Genomic DNA, 24,556 nt, shown 5'->3' with positions numbered 1-24,556 from the left:
TATAAGTTATAACATGTATAATAAAATATTAAAAATTTATAGAAAACCGAGGAATGTACCAGCTACATAAGTTTTCGAATTTTTTAGTTAAAATTTCGTTCAACGTAGCATTTTTGAAATACACTTTAATGAAAATCGTCGAGCGGGCCGAAAAATCCGTACACGTGCCTGGCATGCTGGCAGCGATCCGAGAAAATAAAACAAGAAAATGTTGTTTTCCAATATACCTTGATCAGCACGCAATGGGTATCGTATGGGGCACCAACGGGTCGATAATATAATTGTTATCGAGGCACATTCAGAGATTCAAATGTAAATATATATATCTCTCAATATGTCTCGATTATATACATATATAATACACATATAAGTAACGGACTAACTGATTGATTATACAATGCCCGGGCGTTACACATGATGTCTATCACATATTGGGCAGAGTTATGTTTATTTAAGACATTAAATCATTAAACAATCAATCATTCACAATCAAAACTTAAAATCCAAACCACAGTTTTTTTTGTTTTATAGATGACCTATGATTATACAGCTTATAAAAAGACTAAGTTTTAAAAAATCGTAATTAACATATTTGAATAATCAGGCTGATATTTTGTACTTATTGATATTTGACAAAGAATTGTGTGATCTTTACGGTCTTACCCCTAGAGCCTAGAGCGTTCTTATGGAACGGGTAGTTGCGATACGCAATTGTTTTATTCTAAAAACAATCAATAGATTTATCAGTTGAGTAGATTTAGCCTAGATAATGACGTATGATTATTATATATCATGAGATTATTTTCAGTAATAAGACATAGTATTTAAGATTATATTCGACATCTTCCGTAATTTCATGGTATTCCCAGAGATTTCCCGAATTATATATTATTAGATTTCTCGATGATCACATAGTGATCATAATGACCAGACAGTGTGGAAAATAATGAAGTTAAGATAATAATTGTTTATTAATCACTTGGCTCGATGTTATTATTTATAATACTCATTAAGTTGTCAAATTTCTTAGGTCTGAAGTCTCAATTTAATTTTTAGAATCATCTACATATAAAAATAATCTATCATTTACATTGTAAGATTTAGGTTTATGAATTTTCTCTTTCCATTAAAATTCGATTTAGAACAGTTTTAACTGGTTGAGCTTTGTGTTAGCATGTCTAGCACCGTTCACGTTCCGTCCACCTGCCACTCAAAGGCTATTTTACCGCCAGGCACCAATACTTTGAACTACTGTTTCGCTTTGAAGTGAGGCAGTATTATAAGCAAAAAATATGTTTTATTTTTCATGATTATTATTAGAGATAATAATATTTCATATTATCTACGGACGGGATGGTCAATTACAACTAGATAGTCTATTTTTTCATTAGCCTTCCTATTGTTAATTGTGAAAGTGGGAGTAAACTTATATAAAAATTACAAACAATGGAAATAACATCTTTGATCTTTGTTGACGGTACATCTACAATTTAAGGAGTGGTTTGTACATTGAGTACTTATTTTAAATCTTCAGAAGATGAAAATAATAAGGATCATTGCAAGATATATTTATTTAAAAAATATTTTAAACCAATTGTTTTGTTATGGAATATAAATAAAAAGTGTCCTAAAAGTTATAATTGAAAAACGACAGTTTTTTTTTCATTTATCGTTGAAACAAGTTATTTAATACTGTTACCGATACTATCGGCTTTTTTATCAGTGACAATTTTAAAAGGAAATGATAGTTAGAACTTCAATATAAATTTTTGCTCGCGCGTGTCGATTAAAAGGTAATCTAATTTTAAAAAAAGTTTTTATTTAACTTGGTACCATATAAAATGTTAATATTTTCGTATGTCGAAAGGTGTTTTATAGATAAAAACATGGAGATTTATTTATTTATATAGAATTGTCGCATTTTGAAGATAGTATTTTCGTTACAAAAAGAAAGGGTACGGTATAGCTTGTTACTCGTTATTGATTGTAAGTAACAGTTAACTGCTGTCAACAACTTAACCGCGTTGTTTAGAAAGTGCTAGTTGATCTTTGACTTTGAAGGAAATAGCCGTTCAAAGTAAGTTATCAAAGAAACTCTTGGCGAAGTGATAAGTACAATAAACTACAAACCAAGTTGTTCGTAAGAATTGTTCGTGGAATATAAATTTAATTCATATCTAGAGTGTGGGAATAATTAAATCACATAATTGTTGTGTAGAACTTAATAAAGAGCGGTTTATATCTACCTCATAGCGTGTCCAGCTCATAACGGCCACGATCCATAAATACTGTTCATAAAGCAATTATGTTCACGACGTATAAAAAATATTTTTCACGCAAAACTGACCAGAACTAGCTCGTGTCTGTATGGACACGCTCGTGTCTGTATGGACATCGGGTATATGTGATACCCGATGTGAATATGCCTTTAGAAATACATGCAGTATGTATGTTTTTGTTTGTGTTATTTAGTACGTAACGAACTAGAGGCGTTTCTTACTAACCAAATTTGAATTAACCTTAAATATATATATATATATATAAATCAAGAATGAAATCCTTCACAACATGAATGTCAAAACTGGGTCGATTATTTACGAAACATTTGTTTCCTACTGCAGGTCATTAGCAAAATAATACAATAATATGTGAGTGCGGATGTTACGATCCATTATAATATCTATTATATTATGAACATTTAATTGTCTGTTTTGACGAAAAGTTCTCATGAGTACTTGGACTAATTAACTACAATGTGGAACGCATCGAGTATTCAATTACGTAAAGCTATTAAGTTTGTTTACGATTATATAACTGGTGCGTGTGCGCTCCAATACACCTCGTTCAACATTCACAACGCGACAAGAAAAAAGCCACCTCACCGAATGGCATTCTTGAATAAGTATCGGTGGATAAGGAAATAAATAAAAATTAATCAGGGATAAAAGAAATCCTTTTTTTTATTTACTCATTAATATCATACACACATTGTGATGAAGCTCGATTGTAGGAGAACGAGGCTTATTCACCTTGAATTATAATTTCTTCAATATTATTGATTGATTTATTATGGATTCACACGGATAGAATAAGTGTAAATAAATAAAATATAATATAAAACGTATTGAAGGACAAACATACAAATAAAAAAATGGGCCAGCTTTAAAGTTTTATCACAATCAGTTGAATAATTCATTAAGGTACGGGACAGACACACAAATTTTCATTTATATTTATTCAGAAAGATGAAGACTATATTGAAATAGCCCCGGTAGTTTGGGCTGTGCGTTGATATGTCAGTCAGTCAGTCAGCTATTCTCTTAAATACATAGATTATTTATAGACTCTAAAACGCTCGAATATAGTTGGTTTAAATTACTAAATTATATTGTGTAACTACAAAACATTGTACTTACTATAAGTTACTTCTCTCATAGTAAAAAAGTAACATTGTAATGGCAATTGTACAAATGCACCAACATTATAATAATACGGCTCACATATAAAATAATTAAGCCGCGTCAGCCGGCAGCGATTCCCATGCCGCGGGCGAGAGCCTGTGAACATTTGCGACACGATTTCCACTTTCTTCCGATTGATTGATGTTAGCGATAGTGATTCCGCATAATATATTGTAGATATTTAACAACATTTATTTCATTAAAATATCGTCGATAGAATTATTGCCTGTAATATCTATTAACTTTTATACAGTAATAAATATATTAATATAATAAGAAAAAAAGAGAGCGTTTATATTAAATGTTGTGATGTTTTATATTGCCTTACTTTGCACCCAACTAATATATTGCTAGCGTGTTCCAAACCTATTTTTTCCTTTTTTTGCAACAACGTTTTTAATTGGGTAGTGACGCTGTACTGCACGTGGATTTGAAAATATCTGTAGTAATTGAGTTTAGCTTTTATTATGTATACAAGTGTCGTGAAATGTTTATGAAATATTTTTAATTAATTAAATTTTTTAAAACTAAAAAAATTGTAAAAAAGGGAAGGTTTTAATTTTTTACTTGAAATGACGATAATATTTTTTTTTACTTATATTTAAGTTATAACTAAAACGATGAAAGAAGAACTATGATAATTATAATAATTCAGAGAAGACGTTGATACTTTAGTATTTCTTACTAATATATAATACGTGTAAAATACAAAACATTTAAAGCTATTACTTTGTAAGTAGATTTCAACTCACCCATTGTTCCTGGAAACCATGCGCAAAGAGGATTTCGCTGCAAATCGCTGCTGCTGTTTCCTACCCGGATTTCAAGGTCTTGCAATGGTTGATGACCTAGAAAATAAGATTAAGACTTAGTTTGTATTTCACACAAATGAAGGCGTGGACACGTGTAAACATATTTCACACTGAATATCCGATCCTGTGACCCGATAAAATGAATCAATGCTATTTCAAAGAAAAAATCGATAGAGCTCGGGGCTATCTAATTTAGTTTTGGTTTAGGTTTCATTAAATATAATAATAATATAATAATAATACGATTGCTAAATTATTTATTAAATTCTGTTCGCCCTTTAGTTTGCCATAGTACGAGTAGTTAGGCTTAATGATTCTATTATGCTGCAACCCAAACGGTAGACTGCTTTGTCTGTTACTGACATCGTTTTCCATTACTCTCGTACTCGATTTACATTACACAAGAACACTAATAGGAATAATTACTATTATATAAAATATATTGATATATTAGCATATACACACAGTGAGTGATTTTGCTTCATAAATATTAATTTATATTGCATCTTTGTGATACAGCTTTGTCGCGGTTTGCCCTGAACGCGAGTATATTAGATTACTTATTTCGAAATAGTGCGACATACTCGTGTAATGAATGACTGCACCGTTACCGTTCACGACATGCACATGACCGCGGCCACTTTTACAACACGACGGACACGTGTTGCGACACTGATCTATCAACTGTGACGAATTACGAATCAACTCGCGAAAATAAAGCTTTTTATGTGTCTATTAACTTTGTGTAATTATACAAATTATTATATTTACATATTTTAGTGTAAGACCGACTCGAATGCCGTGACGGCCGAACGGCGTGACGCTCTACTCCTGTGGGCGTGGCGCGTATAGTATACAAGTACATCGTTATATAATATATATATATATATATATACAATTTATCAAATAACTGTTTCTATTTATATATATGTCGGACGTCTTGAGATAACTTCAATTTTTTATTTATAGATAGTATTATTATTTTTTGATACATTTATATACAAGTAAATATATGTATATAAAGAAACAGTTCTGGCTGTAATATATAAATCTGCTTACATGCATAAAAGCCCAAGTACAGAGAAGCCTTAGTCTAACTTTGAGAAACTTATCTCTGAAGTTTCTCAAACATTTTATAATGACAAAGTTATAATGTTAGCAATATTCACTTTGTCGTGAGGAGGTATTTTTACTGAAACATGTCTTACGACTTAGGAATTAGTTAACTGTAGTCTAATGTAGTTATAAAGAAATAACTTTATAAAATTATTACATTTTTATTACCTTTGAATTTCTACAAAATTAATGTGCGTGATACAAGAGTAGGTAGTTTATATGTCGATGCGGGTATTGGAAGCATCATTTAATTTTGCGGCTTCAGTGTATGTAGAAGCAATTAAAATTTCATTAACATGCCATAGCATGTTCTGATTAAAGTGTAAAATTTCAATATTAAATGCTTCCAATAATTTGAGTATTTCTTCTTTTAATGTTGTTCGGTGAATGTTTAAATCTGCAACTCATTAACTACTGATTTTTGGATTTAAAATAAATAAATATTTTGTGTCATCATTTGGTAGAATTGCTATGCAAATACCTTTCACCATTTTCCATTCATTATTGATAATAAAAATACTTAATTACATGTATAAAATACCGTCATCAATCCCATCATCGACTTCAACGAATAATAGCAGGTATTATACAAAAAAAAATATTAAGCAGTTTGTTCTGTCTGTGTGTTGTGTAAACTTTCAAGTTGACGTTCAGACAGAGGAACGTCAACTTGAAAGTTTACACGTCCTATAACAACTGGGCTATCGTGAGTCTGATATAAAGAAACTATACAAATTAATATACTGATATTACAAAGAGGCAATTATGTTTTGTTGGTTTGTTTTGGTCTGGAATCGTGCAATTTTTTAATTTGAATGCATGAAGAACTTTCATCGGCTACATAGATGTTTATAACTTTGTATGTTGCATATTGCTTATTTATTTCATGGAATTCTATGAGTTGGAATTAAAAGAATAGTATGGATTCTTACAAAAAAGATTTTTATATTAGTATAACAATTATTTTAAGAATTTTCTGTTTATGAAAATTACAGTTTTCAATATTTGTATTTTTATATTTCGTTTCTATTTGTAATCTAAAGATTATTCTATTAATTTTTTTTATAGTCTGAAATCTGTACTCTCAGCTATTTCTTGACGTGACATGACATCACATGCTATGAAGATTATTATATGATGGAAACAATGTAATAAGTGACTTATATTAACAATAAGACAATGAAGAAAGTTCTGGTAAATATCAATTTTCTGTATATAATGTTTCATCTCAAATTTCAAAGTCAATGTCAATCTTACCTATTATATATTTAAATAGAAGAATTATACTTTGTTGTTTGTATGTAGGCGACCACGGTGCGGATTTTTGATCTTATCGTCATACGTTGCAGAATTTTTATGCTAATTTTCGCGTTTCGTCAATTAATGCTATAGGTATGTGATTCGATTCTATATGATTACCAAGTTTTTTATGTTTCTTATTTGTTCAATTTACTCAAAGAAAATAGCGGTAACAGACAGACAAACACAAGATATATTGTCATCGGTAAAACGAAACATTAAAATCATGGTAAATATATAATATTTTTTATAAAAATGAAATGAAATTTTATTTTATATCAAACTAGTCAAAAGTGCAAATCTATACTAAGAAGAATAACGGGGAAGTAACTCTGTACGTCTCTATATTAGGTTTTCATGGCTAAAACACCGCGCCACTAAAATATGGTTTGAAGCTTGAGTAATAGGCTTACTTTTTATCACTAACACCTGGCCCCGTTAACTAAATAAATACGAGTGTCTTCGTGAAAAAATTGACTTAAAGATGATAGTCAAACTGAGACGAACGAGGAAGGAAAAAATTGCCTGAATTTATTTTTATTTTTAACGAATATACTTGAATATGCGCTTGTCGTTGTAGGCCCGTATAATGCATTTTAACTACAAAAACATAATATTAAGTAATAGTGCATAAGAACCTAATAATAAATATTATGCGTATCTAGTACAATTTTTTAAAATGGTAATATGTAGCATATACATTGGGCATAATTCGTTTTCAAAGTATGTTCATACTTTCTGAAACATAAGATAGATATATTCATATATAATATATATATAATTATTAAAAAAAACCGTTAAGCATGTTTACGCTTTCACCATATTAAATATCCTCGAATTAGAGATAACACAGCAATACCTAAAACCAGTGGGAGGGAATAAAATTTCTACCCGTCGACAATGTAATCAATAAGTCAATGGACAAAGGATATTTATGTTTTAGAGCAAATGAAGCTTTACTATTTATTCACACTAACCACGGAGCTGCTATTTGGTCACACTATCATAATTTCCACTTACTTTTTGACAATATGACACTCTTTCAGTAGTATTTTTATAATACCACTGTCAAATTTATATTAAATTAAATTATTGTTATACGCATCGAGTGAAGCTTTTTCAAGATATTTTGTGTATCTTGAGAACATAATCCAAGCAAGAAACGTTAAAAATCTTACGTACAAACAATGTAAAATGGTAAATGTTTAAAAATAATAAAATAATTTATATAAAAATAACATCGCAACAATAACTTTAAAATAGACTAACAAAAATAACAATGCAATAAAATCTTATGACGTTTTGCAAGAGTTTGTATAATCATCTAACACATATCATCATAGTTACTTAAGCGTTTTCTGCACAAAGAAAGCAATTGATGTTAGAATTGCATATAATAACTATTTGGTTTTAAAAGACATACTAATAAATATGGCGTAAATAAAAAAAACATTAAAATTTCGTACAATAAATATATAATTATAATTATTATTATATTTATATATAGTTACTAAGTTTATACTAGGGGGTTAGCCGTGACGACATAAGCGCGCGTCATGCCGTTTTTCATTACGGCATACGATTTTATTACAAAGTAATAATTTAAAAATTGAAACAATTTATAACATCATCATTGTCTTTATGCAGAAGCTCATATTTGGCAGTGGGAGATCGTATTTCCCATTGTATTTACGAAATAGTTAAAATCTAGTGTACTTAATCAGAGCTTATTAGGAAATTCTGGTTTGAAAATTTCTTACCACAGCATCCTCTCGTCGTAACTCTGACCACTTTGACAGCGTAGTGTCGAAGGAGATCCACTTGCCACCATGGGGATGCCTCCCGCTGGGTTTCTGTGCATCGCTTGCCATCGTGTTCCGTGGTCTTCTCACCATCGTTTCCATTACTTGCGCTGCCTCCTCTAACTGTTGTCGACTGATTTGCTGGCTTTCTAAAGGCGACGTTTGTACCTAGAGCGGTAATGATATATTATATATTTCGCCTGTAATGTAAAATATTAAACCTAAACTATTTTCTAATAACTGTACAGTAATCAGTTAATATTTATATGATTTTTTCATAAGCTATATTATATAAGCTTTTGAGAACTAATAATAATAAAAATTATAATAATAAGATCTATTTTTAATTTATTATAAATTTTATCTAATAAATATATAATGTATTTCTCACCGCAAAATGGTGGTTCTGCAGTCCAGTCGCCTCTCAGCGTGCATTCTCTTTGGTATGGCCCGAACAGTTCATAACCTTCATCGCATTCATACGTTGCCACTGTTCCAGGAACAATTTTGGTATCGACGGGCAACGAAACCCTTGCGTTGGGTGGCACTGCCGGGTGGCCACAAAGCCGATCACCTAGAAAATACAAAAAAAATGCTTTACTTAAAAGTATTCGTATTATTTTAAATGATTTGATTTTGTACAAGTGCATAGTAGTACTTCAGCTTCAAGCGATGTAGGATGGATATGTACTAAATGTATTAAATCTTTGACAGAAGCACATTTTTCATATAGCTCAATGGTAAACTTAAGAAACGGTCTTTCTTTCCAATAATCGTTCTCAGTATATATACATTTTCATCATAATCAAACGGAAACAAACTTTGCCTTTAATATTTTAGAAGTTCATAGTAATCGTTTTAATGTACAGTATTTTTTTTCATTCGAGTTGACGACAGGAATGGAGTTTTAAATTAATTAATATTAATAAAATAAGTTTCATATAGAATTTAATATATATATATATATATTAAATTTTATATGAAATTTTATTTAATATATATATATTATATATATATATATATATATATATATATATATATATATATTATTAAAGTTTGAACTCAGGATCTCGGGATCTGCGGCTTTATAACTAGTCACTGGACCAACGAGGCAGTCATCATTATATCATAATAGTATTGTGTAAAATTCCGTATCAATGTTTTTTTTTAATCTATCGATAAATTTGAAATTAAAGAATAATTTATCGCGCTGCCTATTCAATTTAAGTAAGTTATTGATTTCCTTTCAACGAATTCCCTAATTTAGTATTATGTTTATTATTATATAAACAGTTACAATTTGAATTCGAAAAGTTATCTGAAATTAAGTTATTATTTTACCACACAGTTTCAATTTACATTTTGGTGCATTGAAATGATAAATGAAGGACAGGCTGACATTTAGATCGGTAGAAATGTTGGGAAATACGAAATCGTGAGAGAATTTTGTATATATTATGTAATAAGTTGCTTTAGTAACTAACATTCATTAGAAACTTAATATTATTATTTTTATTAGTAATTATTTAAAAAATATATCACTTTCATGTAAATATTATATTAAAATACACGAAGTTGATTACTGATTTTCATGTAAATTCAAGATGGATTTTCAGTTGCTTTGTTCAAGTGGCTTTAACATTGAATATAAATCTACTAACGACTCCACAGGGATCCATTCGGGTGTCCATACAGTATGTTGGTGGGCAAATTGCGCCCATATGCTCTCATCGATGGAGGACTTCGATCTAGATTTACCGAAGAGAGTGATCCGGTCAAGGTCCTCGGACCCACTCCCATTTCTGCGTTAATCCAGCGTTTTTTAAACCAATTTTGCCCCTTCTCTGTCTGTGTCGACATCAGTTTCTATCGGAGCAGGCCTCAGGTTGGTGACTCAAACGTCCAGGAGCCCAGATACATAAAATACCTGGGCCTCGTCTTGGACGGTCACTGTGGTTTCGAACAGCACTTCAATCCTAGTCCCATAGATAGAGAAGCTCTTATTTCATAACATAAAAGTTAGTATTACTTTGTTGTTGAAATTTCTCATTGTAAAACCAATAATATTTGATTTAAGTTAATTCTTGTTTGCCAATCTCTATGATATTATTATTATGTCAAATATGGAATCAAAATAAATAGTTTTTGATGTAGACAACCAATGTAGTATTAGTATAAAGGTACGGGAGAAAGGAACGTGTAGCATTTGTTAGATAACATTGTTATGATAAGTTTCACAATGTGTGTTGCGTTCGTATGTAAAATATTAATGGGAACCAAATTTGGTTCATCATTACGTATTCTTTTGGAGTTCGTGGAATACTTATATTGTCACGAAATTCTTATACGTAATTATTACGTAGTAGCATTATTTGTCGCTGCGTGTGAGTTTGACGTTTACATTTTATTTCGTAATTGCACCTCCTTGTATATGTTTGTATCTACTACATCGTGACTAATGGAGTTTTTCATTGTTACGTTTTTATCATTAATTTGAACACTATTTACAATTTAAAATAATATCATATATGATTTTAATATAGAAATATTACATCAAAATCCCTTCTTCGTCATAAGTATCTTACTACAATAGGAAAAAGTATACATTAAAAGTATTTTATTGAATAAAAAATTTAAATTAATTTGCGTCAGCTGACTTACTCCCGAAGTAAATTGATGTTAGATGAAACAGCCACTGTTCGGAAATTAAAATTATTTATTCACTACTACCAATCAGTTCAGGCTTTATATGTTTACAATTAATTTACTCGGAAAGTCTGTACCGGAGAACTATTTATTGTTTTCACAAATCAGAAATTTTTCTATGCTTTTATAAGATCAAAATAACAAGTTTGTTTGTTTATTTGACCGCGCTCTAGGTTATATCAGACCGACTTGAAAAATCTAGATTGATAGACAATTTAACACCACGATTTAACACACTGCTACACAGTAGCCTACGGGGGCGGAGTAGTAGAATTTAACGCAGGTGAAACCGCGAGGAGCAGCTAGTACATATATATACAAACATTACGCTTCACTGTTAACCGTTCTTTTAGAAAATTTAAATTTAATTGTTGGGTTACTGGAAATACGCTGTAATTTGCGTGTGCAACATACAAACCGCGCACTCGATGGTTTGAACTCTTTGATTGAACGCATAGCGCAAATCTACCTTTAACTGTTAACGAGTCGTTACATCATTTTACAGGTCCTTAGTAGTCGTTGTTTCTATGCATATTGAATATATAAATAATTAATTCGTAGATCATGCATTTAAATCTTTTTCAAAACGAAGTAAGATTAGGTAAGGTCAACGAGGTGGCTATAATCAGCAGGTTTGTATTTTAACGAGTGAGTGTTCCAAGGTTGCAGGAATAGTTGGTGTTCATTGAGCAAAGATTTAACTGATAAACTTGTGATCGATAAGTTACTCTATTGAAATTTTATTTATTAAAAAATGTTTCGATGAATAATAAAATTATTCATAGAATACGACATATATTTCATATTAAATTAAGATTTCCGTAATCCGTAATTCCGTAACAGCCTGTGAATGTCCCACTGCTGGGCTAAAGGCTTCCTCTCCACTTTTTGAGGAGAAGGTTTGGAGCTTATTCCACCACGCTGCTCCAATGCGGTTTGGTGGAATACACATGTGGCTGAATTTCAGTGAAATTAGACACATGCAGGTTTCCTCACGATGTTTTCTTTCACCGTAAAGCACAAGATGAATTATAATCACAAATTAAGATGATTTTATTAAAATTCATTGTCACAGGGTCACACTACATCATATTATACTCAAAGCCAATTGTTTTTTTGTATTATTAATGATTTTATAATAAAATATGATTTTTGATACATTGTGTGATAATTTATGTAAAACATCTAAAGGCACACCTCGTGGTAAGGCCGACTTGTATGCCGTGACGGCAAACGGTATGACGTTCTTTATGTAGATTCGTGCTCTTGCTTATATACTTAATTAAATATACTTCGTTGAAATATATTATTATTATATTAAGAAAATATTTTTTTATTAACACCATTTTATGTTTTTATGTACTTCACTCAATTTTTCTTTATTATAAATAATTTCAATGAGCATCGGTTGTGATGTTTCACATGTGCCGGGCGGATCCGTGATGGCAACATTTGATAAAATTTGTTTTAACATATTATTGATGTATTACATGCAAGTGCAGGTCACTCGTATCCGACGAGACGGTATTCAGAACAGTTGACGAGGTCGAGTGATTCCTTGCGCGTCCGAGATGCCGGTCGCTAACGGTGACCAATTGTTCTAAACACAAAAACCTATACGCGGCGTGCGTGCCCTACTTAGTCGTGGAAGTTGAGGAATAAGCAACGAGCACTTTTAAAATCGACCTTAAGATTTCGTCGTTTAACATTTTAATCTATGTAACTATCAGTTGCAACGAAATTTTCATTTGCCTTTCTAAGGAATAATTTTCTAAAATAGTACACTACTCATCTCAAATGAAATTAATATATTTTGTAAAGATAAGATTTAATAATATTTTCTATTCGTCAACCGATCAGTTTCTCCCATATTGTACTAATGTTTTGTACAATAGGACGCGTATTGTTCACGCGTTTATTTAATAACTCGTATTTCTAAAAATATTGCTTCGAATCTTAAAATCTTAACGGCAATATTTATATAGATTTTTTATATTGTGAATGGCTTATACTTTGTCATAATTAAACTAAACTAAATTCGTTATTTTTTATTAAACATAAAATATTATAATGCTTACTGTAAGTTATCTTTAAGAGATAGATATATACTTTCGCTGACTTTTCTGTAAACATTTTAGATGTTTATAAACCTTTCACACAAACAAAACGAAACTCCTTAAAACATCAGTATAATGTTTATACGTAATGATAAGTGTTTTAGCCAAAGTTATAACTTGGCGCAAGATTACTTACAAATTGGTCAAGTACGTAATAAAAACCACCAGTCCTGAATAGTTGAGGTTGGTTGGAATATACAAATACACTTATCTAAGCGTACCTAATAAGCGTTACAACATGCTATACAGTATACTGTCTTCGCTTCAGTACCTCTCTGAAAATAAGGCCAAATATTTCAAAGTTTCGAAATGATAATCATTTATTTGTACACATTATTTTATAATATTTATTAACATAGATAAAAATTAAATGATATCAAAAACTAATAATAACACCACACTTATGTGAAATATTTAAAGAATTGCTTAATTATTCTGACGTGAATTATATTTTTAAACTACTAAATAACAATAAATAATTTATGTAGTTCAATTACGGTAAAAGAGATGATGCATATGTATGATCAGTTTGAATACTCGTAGTGCACCGTAACCGTAACAGCCTGTGAATGTCCCACTGCTGGGCTAAAGGCCTCCTCTCCTCTTTTTGAGGAGAAGGTTTGGAGCTTATTCCACCACGCTGCACAATCGTAGTGCACAACATCATTAAACGTGTTATTGTAATATTTTTTAATTTAATGTACAATAATAGAAATAAGGATTAGAGTCTGTTATTTGTCCTATCATCTAGCTGTGTATTAATTGTGGGAAAATCGCAACAATAGACGCGTTACCCTTGAAATCTTAATCTTTGGATCTCCCAACTATTCTTTATATCATGTATTTAATGTTGGCATTTAACATGGAAGGATGTCCATGTATTATAGCATGTATTCAGCGTTTTCTCACGTTAGGCACCTTAAATTACTACTATTATTTATAATGTTCCATTAGTTTGTTAACTTTATTGAGTACATTTAGCTATTTTTTGAAATAAATTTAAGCTGTGGCTTACTCCATTAATCCCTTTTCAAATAAAAGCATGCAATATGTGTATACAGTCATAATAGTTTTTTTTTTAAGAGGTGAGGATTAACATTTAGTAAAAACTGTCTGCACCGCTACTCGCTTTGGTACAAAAAATGTTTTATCCGAAGTTGGATTTGCTAGTAAAAATATATTTTGTAATAATCGACACAAGGTTAAATGATTTCTCCGCCAAGCCAGCCTGCCTAGTTTGTCGAGATTAAAAAGCACTAGCTAACAATTCCGATTTTGCACCGGTGATTATTTTTTTAAGTTTTCCCTTAAAAACCGAGTCACTTATTTTTTTTAAGAAAACGACGTCTACCTCTGTATATTATTACTTCTTTACACATCTTTACTGCAATTCTTTACTTCTTTAATTTAGTATAGCATGCAGTTTATAATTGATATCGGTTATTTTAATAATGATGAATATTGTAAATTTAGATTTTTATTCTTTTCTTCAGTTCGTGGTCCGTTCAAATTTAAAGTAAACGTATTACTATTTGTTTATGTAACTTCAATGTCCATATATCACAAAAACTACTGGTGGTACGGCTTTGTGCAAGCTCGTCTGGGTAGGTACAACCCACTCATCAGATATTCTATCGCAAAACAGCAGTACTTGGTATTGTTGTTTTCCGATTTGAAATGTGAGTGAGCCAGTGTAATTGCAGGACATAACATCTTAGTTCCCAAGACACAAGACAAGTTACAAGAGACATAACATCTTAGTTCCTAAGGTGGGTGGCGCATTGGCGATGTAAGCGATGGTTAACATTTCTTACAATACCAATGTCTATGGGCGTTGACGACCACTTACCATCAGATGGCCAATAAGCTCGTCCGCCTACCTATACTATAAAAAAAGTAAAAAAATAACTGCATCATAAATTCGAATTCGTTTTGACATGGTTTTCGTTAATCATTGTCAGCTAACCACGAATTCCATGTAATCGTATTTACGCATATTATATAAAACATATTTCGGAGTATATATTAATTGAACATTTGAGTTGATTTATAATGTAAATTATATTTTGTTTGAAGGTTATTGTTAATCAAAACTACGAAAATAATCACCGTAAAATGATTTATATTTTGATTTTTACGTTTCTTTTTGTATCGTATGGGATAAAATACCTCGAAGATGACATTTATATGTGAAGTTAAATAATACTACCACTACATACCTACTATCTACTAATATATAACTATGATTATGCAAATAAATTATAATTTAAATTTAATAAAATACAATAACAAAAAGATACGATAGTAACAGTTCATGTATGGACTATACTAAAATAAAAAAAAATTGAAGATTTTTTCTGATGTTACTTGTTAATTGTTAACAGTCAGCGAAGTTAATCAACGTCGTTTTAAATGTCCAGCTTAAGAATTTAATTACTTAACAAAAGTGGGTCAGCAAGACATTAATAAATAGGCGACTGTATTCAAAGGAAGATACTAAAACTATTTGTCATTATGTCATTCCCAACCCTGAAGTCGGGTCCACTGCTACTAAGACAATGTCCTGTTGTTAATTGTTAACAAGCATAACCAAGCTTATTGCATGATAAATAATAAAAAAGTGAACAATATAATAATTTAAAAAAAAATTCTTATAAATTTTATCTTATAATAAATAATCGAGTGTCTTTAATTTCATATTATAATTAATGATAAATTTAATATATGTAATATATTATTTATTTTAAATAATTAGATTTGTCGTATTTTTTTATGTATATTAATAATTATTTTAAGATGTTTTTGTATAATAACCAGTTATTTAGTGCCTTCCTAAATAAGACGAAAGTCTCGTCACTCTACAAGGAGCTCGGAACATGTTATACAGATGTCGTCAAATATCTCTGGACGACGGATTTATTGGACACTTGTGACATGTGGCCAGGGGTTTCGAAGTAAACCATTTTTTTTACGACAGGAAGGATTTTGGTTCTGGTTTAAGTAAAGTTTTTGTTATACTTTTTGTGTGGTCCACTTGTGTCTCTGCAAACTTATTATTATTATTAACATTTAGCTATAAAACTACAAACATTTTAAATACAAATAAATTTCATATTTCATACAATTTTGACGAATATAAATAAACCTAGAAATTCATTGAAACTGTAGTTAAATATTAATATTCAACTAATAAATAAATGACTTCCACATTCACATAAAAGGCTGATAATATTCTCAGCTTCGATATAATATTTATTTTAAAATAATTTCAGGCCGTCACGGTTGTTTTGGAGAATACCTGTGTAATCGGACACGAATCGAAGGCAATGTGCCACGACTATGGCGAGGATACCGTCCAGCATACGTTGGAGGTCTGCCCCGCGTGGAGTGCGAAGTGGGAGATCCTGGTCCGTGTGGTCGGACAAGAGGTCAAGGTTCCTGCGAGCAATCGTGTCGGCGATGCTCCGCAGGGAATCGGCGTGGAGAGCCATAGCTTCCTTCTGTGAGATTGTTATGGTCCAGAAGGAGACGGCGGAGCGGGAATGGGATAGAGCCGACCCTGCTCGGCGAAGATGATGGCGTCGTCTGGGCGCTCCCAAAGCTCCGACGCCTAGGGATTAAAAGATAGGGCGTAACCCTGTGGCCATGGATGCGTGGGGGCCTCGCGTGTCGCGTGTATTTCAGACGGCGCGGAGGAGGACGGCCGCCGGGATGGCCTCGCGCTGCCGTAAGAAATAGCGAGGAGTGCGGGGGGCGAGATTATCTTCGCTCCCTGAGGAGAGACCAAGGCCCTATGTTCAAATACCGGATGGAGCAGACAAGCTTGTTAGGAGGACATCATCACCATTATATCTATTAAGTGAGCTTAGATAGATTTTTTATTCAGTTGTATATATCATTATTTAAGTTAAGTGTGTAATATGACATCATATAGACAAGATAGAGATAGAAGTTGCAATAAATTGACCGAAAATTGAAATCAATAGTTTATTGTGATTTAGAAGTATAAACAAGTTTAGCTATTAAAACAGTCATACGTTTTTAAAATAAAAGAACTCTAATAGGTTTTATATTTATTGGAAAAACAGAAACTATATTGTGGTATCAAGTATCGAGATCTCTTTTATAAGTTTTTCCAGATATTCGCTATAAGATTTCAGAGGAATGAGAATTGTTTTAAGTACTTTTACTGCTAGCTCACTTGCTTTTATCACCACCTATACAATTTCTTTTGAGGCAATTAACTGCCTTCATTACCATTTAGTTGGATGATGGTTTTTAATTTATAGTGTGGTAAGACTCATCTACAGAAACGTTAATTTATTAGATGTTTAACAAATATCATTTTAAATGAAATTAATGAGAGCAGAATGGACTTAATTTTTTGTTAAAAATTCTATTAAAAAAAATTGTAAATATAAAATAGTTATGCAAGCGATGTAATAGTTTAAATATATTGTCAATATAAAGAACGTTAATGCTAGGGGCAGATGAATAAACTTAAAAAATATTCTTGTCTCTTTCATTCTAAAGGATTAATGTCTGTAAAAACAATGCTACATTTGAAATCAACAAATATACTTCATCATATGTGTTGTCCGCTTGCAAAATACGTGACGAATGAACGTATAGTGTAGAAATATTCTCAGAATACTTAAGTCTTTTGCTCTTTTACTAAAGAGGTAAATCTATAATTTGATATTTTTCCGACCATGGATTATAAAATTATTAACAATTTTAAAATGCATATGAAATAATAATGTGTATGTATATTTAAAGAAAACGTAATGATTTATCGACTTCATTATGATTTAAGTTATTTGTTTGATTACGTCATGTACATTTAAGTAAAGCTAGCAGCCATATTGACATTTTTAATAGAAAAGTCAAGGATTTAAACTGGCACCGAGTGCAACGTACTTGTTCGCCTACGTACAACGCCAGTTCCCCATACTTTAGCGGAGCTCTAAAATGTCGTGTGGCAATTATTATACAGTCAGAATTGCGCTGTTACTTTTAAGAGAAGTTTTCTGGTTTGTTTTTTTTTTATATAAAATAGGTAGGCCTATTTTATATAAAAAAATATTGTACACCTTTAGATATTGGCTTTCGATTGCGCCAATGGCTATGGGCGTGCAACCATGTGGACTAAGATCTTATGTCCCTTGTGTCTATAATTGCAATGGTTAACTCACCCTTCAAACCGGAACGCAACAATTTGTTGGATTACGGTTTGCGTAGAATATATGATAAGCGGGTGGTACCTACCCAAACGGCTCTACACAAAGCCCAAAGCAAATTTACCAAGTAAAGATAAAGTCTGAGAAATTATATTCATTGATCATGATAATCGTAATGTTTATGTGTTTTTTAATCCTTGAACATTATAAAGATTACTTAGTTATAATTATTAAGTGCACGGTATTTCATTTTACTGTACGTGCGGTTCAAAACAACAAACAAAAAAACAAACACGAGTGTTTTATAAAATAAGTAGCAACATCATGTTTACAAAAGCACGTTCAATTTTACCGACGTAATGTCATATACAGATTAATATAAATTCCGTCTTCAAATAAAACAATTTAATCCCTTTGTATTATTTTAAGGCTTACAGAAGCGTGGGTTTCCATCACGTAACTATTATTAATATATTTGATCCCTGCTCGTTGACATGAAATCTATAGTCGGCACGTTGAATTAACATAAGCATGTATGCTATAATACTCGTTGTATACTCATTCTAAATGTGTACATAACATGATTTTGTTTTGGTTGAAAAATAATTTATCATATCCTGAAAAGAACTTCATATATTAAAAATATTTGTGCACGAACGAGCAAAGAGAATGAGTTTTACGTCCGCTGTATGGATATTGCCTCAAAATAAATCACTTAAAATTCTTCAAAGAATTATTTTGTTAGAAAAGCTTTTACTATTTGAAATATGTTATATATATTTTTTATTAATAATAACAACTTTAGTAGAATATGTGAGGAGTTGGATGATGCTTACCCAGACTAGCTTGAACAAAGACCTACCACCAAATATGAATAAAGTATATGTTGATTCGAAAGGCAGCCTCAATTTCGAGTTGCAGGAATTGACGTTCATAGAAATGTAATATTAACATTTTAGGATCAGATTTAGCCATCTTCGTATGCGATATAATGTTATATTATTTATTTGTTCAGCGTTGGTCAACAAAACTAATATGACGTGGATGTCAACCCACACTAACATATTTTTGGAATTTATGTGATCGTGTGTGATTTTATCTAGCACAAATCATTACACATGGTAGTTAAATATGAACTTGGTTAATTAGAACAAAGCAGATTTTTTTTTGGATTATACAAATTAGCTAACTTCCTTATGTGATGATATAATATAAACACATTTTAATATATAATTATGTATTCAAGATACTTAAGATGATAAATATTGTACTATTTGGTTCAGTATAAAAGTGGTTATTCTAACAAATCTGCATATAATTCAGACATACATACGTTGATATTCACTATTGGTAAATATTTTATAGATCCACTAATTTAGCCCGTAAAGTTTTGTTATTCCTATATTTTTCTAACATTTGTGTGAAAATCCATGCCAGGATTAACTCTCCGACGTTGTCAAAAAGAGCTATATCGCAAAAGCAAAACGTCCTACAAGCTTGTAGGACGTTTTGCTTTTGCCGTCATTGCCATTTCATTGCCGTCCTGGAGTTGTCTAATATAAAGAATCCTATGTGAGAGAACATTGAAGTATTCAAAAACATACTCTAATATTAGATAAAAACAAATTATTTCTCTGAGTAGACAATGCTTTGGTTAAATTAAAAATTGCTTATTAATTAAAAAACGCTTTCGTCTCAGTGCTTTTAATAGTTAAAAGAAATATGGTAAACAAAGATGACCTAGAATATTGATTAAATGCCCAATAGAATTTTCTATTAGTTGTTTACATAATCAAAAATGTAATATATATGTAAACATTTATTTAGATAGATATATCTAGCTAAGCGTACATTTATAGATAGCTAGGTGTACTACATTCTAAGCTCTCTGCTGATAAATAAAACGTTAGTTATGTCGGAGAGAAAAATTCATTGCGTGTCGCCTGTTAACAACAATAAAGTGAGCATTCTTTATGTCGGCACATCAGATCAATTAGTTATAAATGAACTGTAGCAGCGTGGAACTAAGTTTAAGCGTTATTTAACGCACAAAAGTATCTGCTTTGTCAATTAACGCGGTCATAACTGTTAAGATTATTTGCATGTTTTCATTTTGCACACATGGTCGATATATTTATAGGAATATGTTGAAAATTTACTAAATTTGATTGTATTTATTATAAAGGATAATATATATTATAAAAAATATATAAATCGAAAATTACGCAATATAGCTAAGAAAAATGCGACCGGTTTCGCTAAATAAAAAAATGCGTTATTGACCGTATATGAATGCTATATGTTTCTCGACAACTTATTGGCAATCTTAAATACAATTTTACATTTATCTATAAAATAAAAATGGTTCTTAATTTAAATAGTAAAGGAATGGTCCGTAAAAGTCCTGCAACAGGACAAAATCCTTCTATCTTTTAAAGAAGGAGATTCGCCTGTTGAATTGTACATATGTTGCAAAAATTTATCTGATATATTACACTGAACTTGAAAACTCAATTGTGCTTGCTAAGATTTCAACTTTTTATCTACGGTTAAAATCTACATTTTGTATTCAGATTTTTTCTTAACGCACGAAGTTTCACTTACGCACCGTTTATTCACTGGACCATGCGTTTCTTAAGTACATTAATGTAATAACATTGTGTAATAATATTATCTAGCCATACTTAATTCAATCAAACTTGACTTGATGCGGAATCTTCAAAGCATAACGACGCTATATATTTAGCGGCAAGAGAAAATAAAATAAAAGTAATATTTTATATATTTTATAGTATGTATATGAAAGAATGAAGTAAATAAAGAAATTATTTAATAAATATAAATAAGAAATATCTATATAGTAATACAGTCTCTTTAACAGCCTCTTAATATCCAACTGCTGGGCTTAGGCTTCCTCTCCCTTTTTGAGGAGAAGGTTTGGAGCTTATTCCACCACGCTGCTCCAATGCGGGTTGGAAGAATGAACATGACATAATTTCAATGAAATTGGACACATGCAGGTTTCCTCACGATGTTTGCCTTCACCGCCATGCAAGAGATGAATTATAATCACAATTTAAGCATATGAAAATTCAGTGATGCTTGCCCGGGTTTGAACCCACGGTCATCGGTTAAGATTCACGCGTTCTAATCACTAGGCCATCTCGGCTCGAAATATCTATAGTTTACTTCAATTGTCATTTTATATGGTTTCATAAAAAAAAACATTTTGAATTATTAAGTCTTCATAATAATTGTGAATATCTCATGTTAATTTTTCGTATAAGACATAGTTACCAATATCCTGTTTGTATGTAGCAATTAGACTTAGTAGTGTGGAAATTACGTATATTAATCTCATACAATGGATTAATTTAACTTAATTGAAATTTGAATATCAATAATACCCACTACAAATACGCTTAAACGAATCAATTAGATTAATAAGGTATTACATTTGGAATGGATTAAAAATTGTTGAGGATTATACTCGATCATAAACAAAAAGAGAAACTGAACTTAAACTTATAAAATATAAGTACTACGTATATACATAAAATAAAAAAACGTTTTAATAATAAATTAAGAATGAGTGATTGTACACAAAATCTCTTACAATCAAAAATATGCAAGATGAATGAATGTTCACAAAATTACTTTTAATAGTTTTTAATACATTCATACACGCATGCACTCAAGCGTGTGGCTCATACAAGCATGCACGAAATCACACACAACTGTACTAATCGTCGTCGCGTTTAGACTCCACTTTCCATCAGGTGGAGTGGAGTCATTTGCCTTCCCGGCAAATATAAGCAAAATAAACATACATATTTCTAAAAATTATAGATTCAAGCGTTGCGAACTTCAAAATTTCAAGATTTATCAAAGTTTGGATTACATTTATCTCTATGAGATAATTACAAATAGGAACAACAAAAGTGGCTATTTATAATACTATAAACCTTGTTTCAAGTTCAAGTTGAAGAGTGATTATATTTGCCAAGCAATATCAAACTCAATTTGTTCGTTATAAAGATCCATAATAGCTATTATCATCGACTAAAGAAACTTCATTAAACGTGGCGTAGAGGAGAAGTGTAGGACGTCAACATATTGTAGTTACGTCGAAGCAATTATTTACGTATCATCTTGAACGGAATTAAGAATGCAAACTGTTATAAAACATAATACGTATGTATGTTAAATCAAAAATATTATATACTTGAATTTTTTTCTATTCGGTTTTTGAAAAGTTTATTTGATCGAATAATTTTTAAGTATTTGAATATTTCTATTTTATTTTTTACTTTAAAAAATATATACGGTAATAATAAAAATAAAAAAACACTGCTAAAACATACTTGTTTATATGATATAAATAGTTTGAATCGTAACCAATATCACAATCCGTGGCATTTTTAGCCGTTTATATTAATTAAACAATGTATTAGTGCGTTTTGTTAATCTATATAACGTATATTTGTACTACGGGTATATTGTATGAAGTTGAAGTCTAAGAAAGTTCAACGCCCGCCTCCAAAACAAATTAAGATTTGCAATTGTTGATGGCACTCGTACGCTACTAATTACGCTACTAAGCTCGTGCGATGATACAAAAATCAGTCAAGACATGTTTTATAAATAGAAAAAATGTCATATTACATACATATATATTCAAATAAGTAGCTCTCCGTCAAACTGTTATCTTAATAAACACACAAATATTTTTATTAAGCGACAACCTTAACATTTATTAGTTTCACATTGTAATAAAAAGTAAAGCGTTACACCAATTGCGATTAATTTGATAAAGTCCATTGTTGCGACAGCGTTGCAATCGACATCGAATGCGCCTGCGCAAGTCGTAATTGTAGGTGATTTAACACGAAGCTCTTGCATTGAATGATGTAAATTTTGCGATTTCGTTTAGTATAAAATTTAAAATGTATCGTGATTAGATAACAATTAGTGCAAAGATATAAATATACTCATATAAATATACCATACTTATCAAACGCCCTGTTTTCTCACATTCTGATTCGGCAGATTTTCATTACAATAAAATTATAAATTTTCGTAAAAATCGTTTCATACAATTTCTTTTGCGTTATGTAATAAGTAATGAATTGTTTTTTTCGAAACCGAACTGAGATGTAGCGACTGCTGAATAACTACATTGCCTTTGCTCTGAAATCTGCCTGACGCATGTCAAATCTTCGCTTTTTATTCTGCGCTGGTTCCACGCCACCGTTGGATAATAACGCCTTCAAGCTCAATTTGTATTTTTATTAAACAAAGATTAGCTTTGCCGGCTCTTACGACATACACTTATTTTTAATTATAACTGTACTCTAGCTAGCTCTAGCTCTAGGTGTCCACTGCTTTTCACAGATGGTCTCTCGCTTAGTGGCGCTCGATGCTGTGGCTCTACCACAGATCACGGTGTGGGAGATGGTAATGGCCCCCGCCCGGAGTGTACCGGTTCCTGTTGGAAGAGAGACCGTCCAGCGTTGGAGGAGGTGCTCCGAATCAGGGCTCTCACGCACTCAGTGAAGGCAATCTGCCCCCACATGAGTCGCTGGGTAGCGAGAAATGACGGCACAGTGACCTTCAGGCTGACTCAGGTGCTTACCGGACATGGATGCTTCGGTAAGTACCTGCACGGAATAGTCTGTCGGTAGGTAGCACCCTCCTGCCACGAGTGTAGTGTGCCTTCGGACACGGCGTGCCACACTCTGATGGAGTGTGCCGCTGAACCTCAGCGCCTTTCCTTGGCGGCCTTAGTCGGCAAAGACCTCTCGCTACCGAGAGTGATTAACCATGTAGCGAGGGATGCTGGATGGAGCTTTTTTTAAGCGTCTTTTAGTCTTTTTTATTTATAAATTATATTATTATATTTATAATATATAATTATATACATTACGCGTTTTTATATATATATTGTTATAGATTTCTAAATGCTATTCATTTGTTAGAAGTACTTAAAGTCAAGGAAGCAATTACAATGTAAATCAATTACATAATTAATCAGCTAGCGTTGATGGTTTCCACGTAATCTTG

The 24,556-nt window shown here is 31.4% G+C and overlaps 1 protein-coding gene across 1 annotated transcript in view; it reads right to left on the bottom strand.

Annotated features, from left to right (window-relative positions):
• Nucleotides 1–24,556, bottom strand: part of LOC126780657 (CUB and sushi domain-containing protein 1) — a 50,660-nt gene that overhangs the window by 11,338 nt on the left and 14,766 nt on the right. Inside the window, exons 2-4 of the mRNA XM_050505282.1 lie at nt 8,882–9,064; nt 8,449–8,658; nt 4,214–4,309 (exon numbers count right to left, since the gene is read on the bottom strand). Of these exons, the coding sequence (XP_050361239.1) occupies nt 4,214–4,309; nt 8,449–8,658; nt 8,882–9,064 (489 nt within the window). The remainder of the gene's footprint in view (nt 1–4,213; nt 4,310–8,448; nt 8,659–8,881; nt 9,065–24,556) is intronic.

Source organism: Nymphalis io, chromosome Z, assembly GCF_905147045.1.
Source record: "Nymphalis io chromosome Z, ilAglIoxx1.1, whole genome shotgun sequence".
Classification (NCBI taxonomy): Eukaryota; Metazoa; Arthropoda; class Insecta; order Lepidoptera; family Nymphalidae; genus Nymphalis; species Nymphalis io.
Note: the sequence above shows the minus strand (reverse complement) of the source record. Positions and strands in the feature narration are given on the sequence as shown.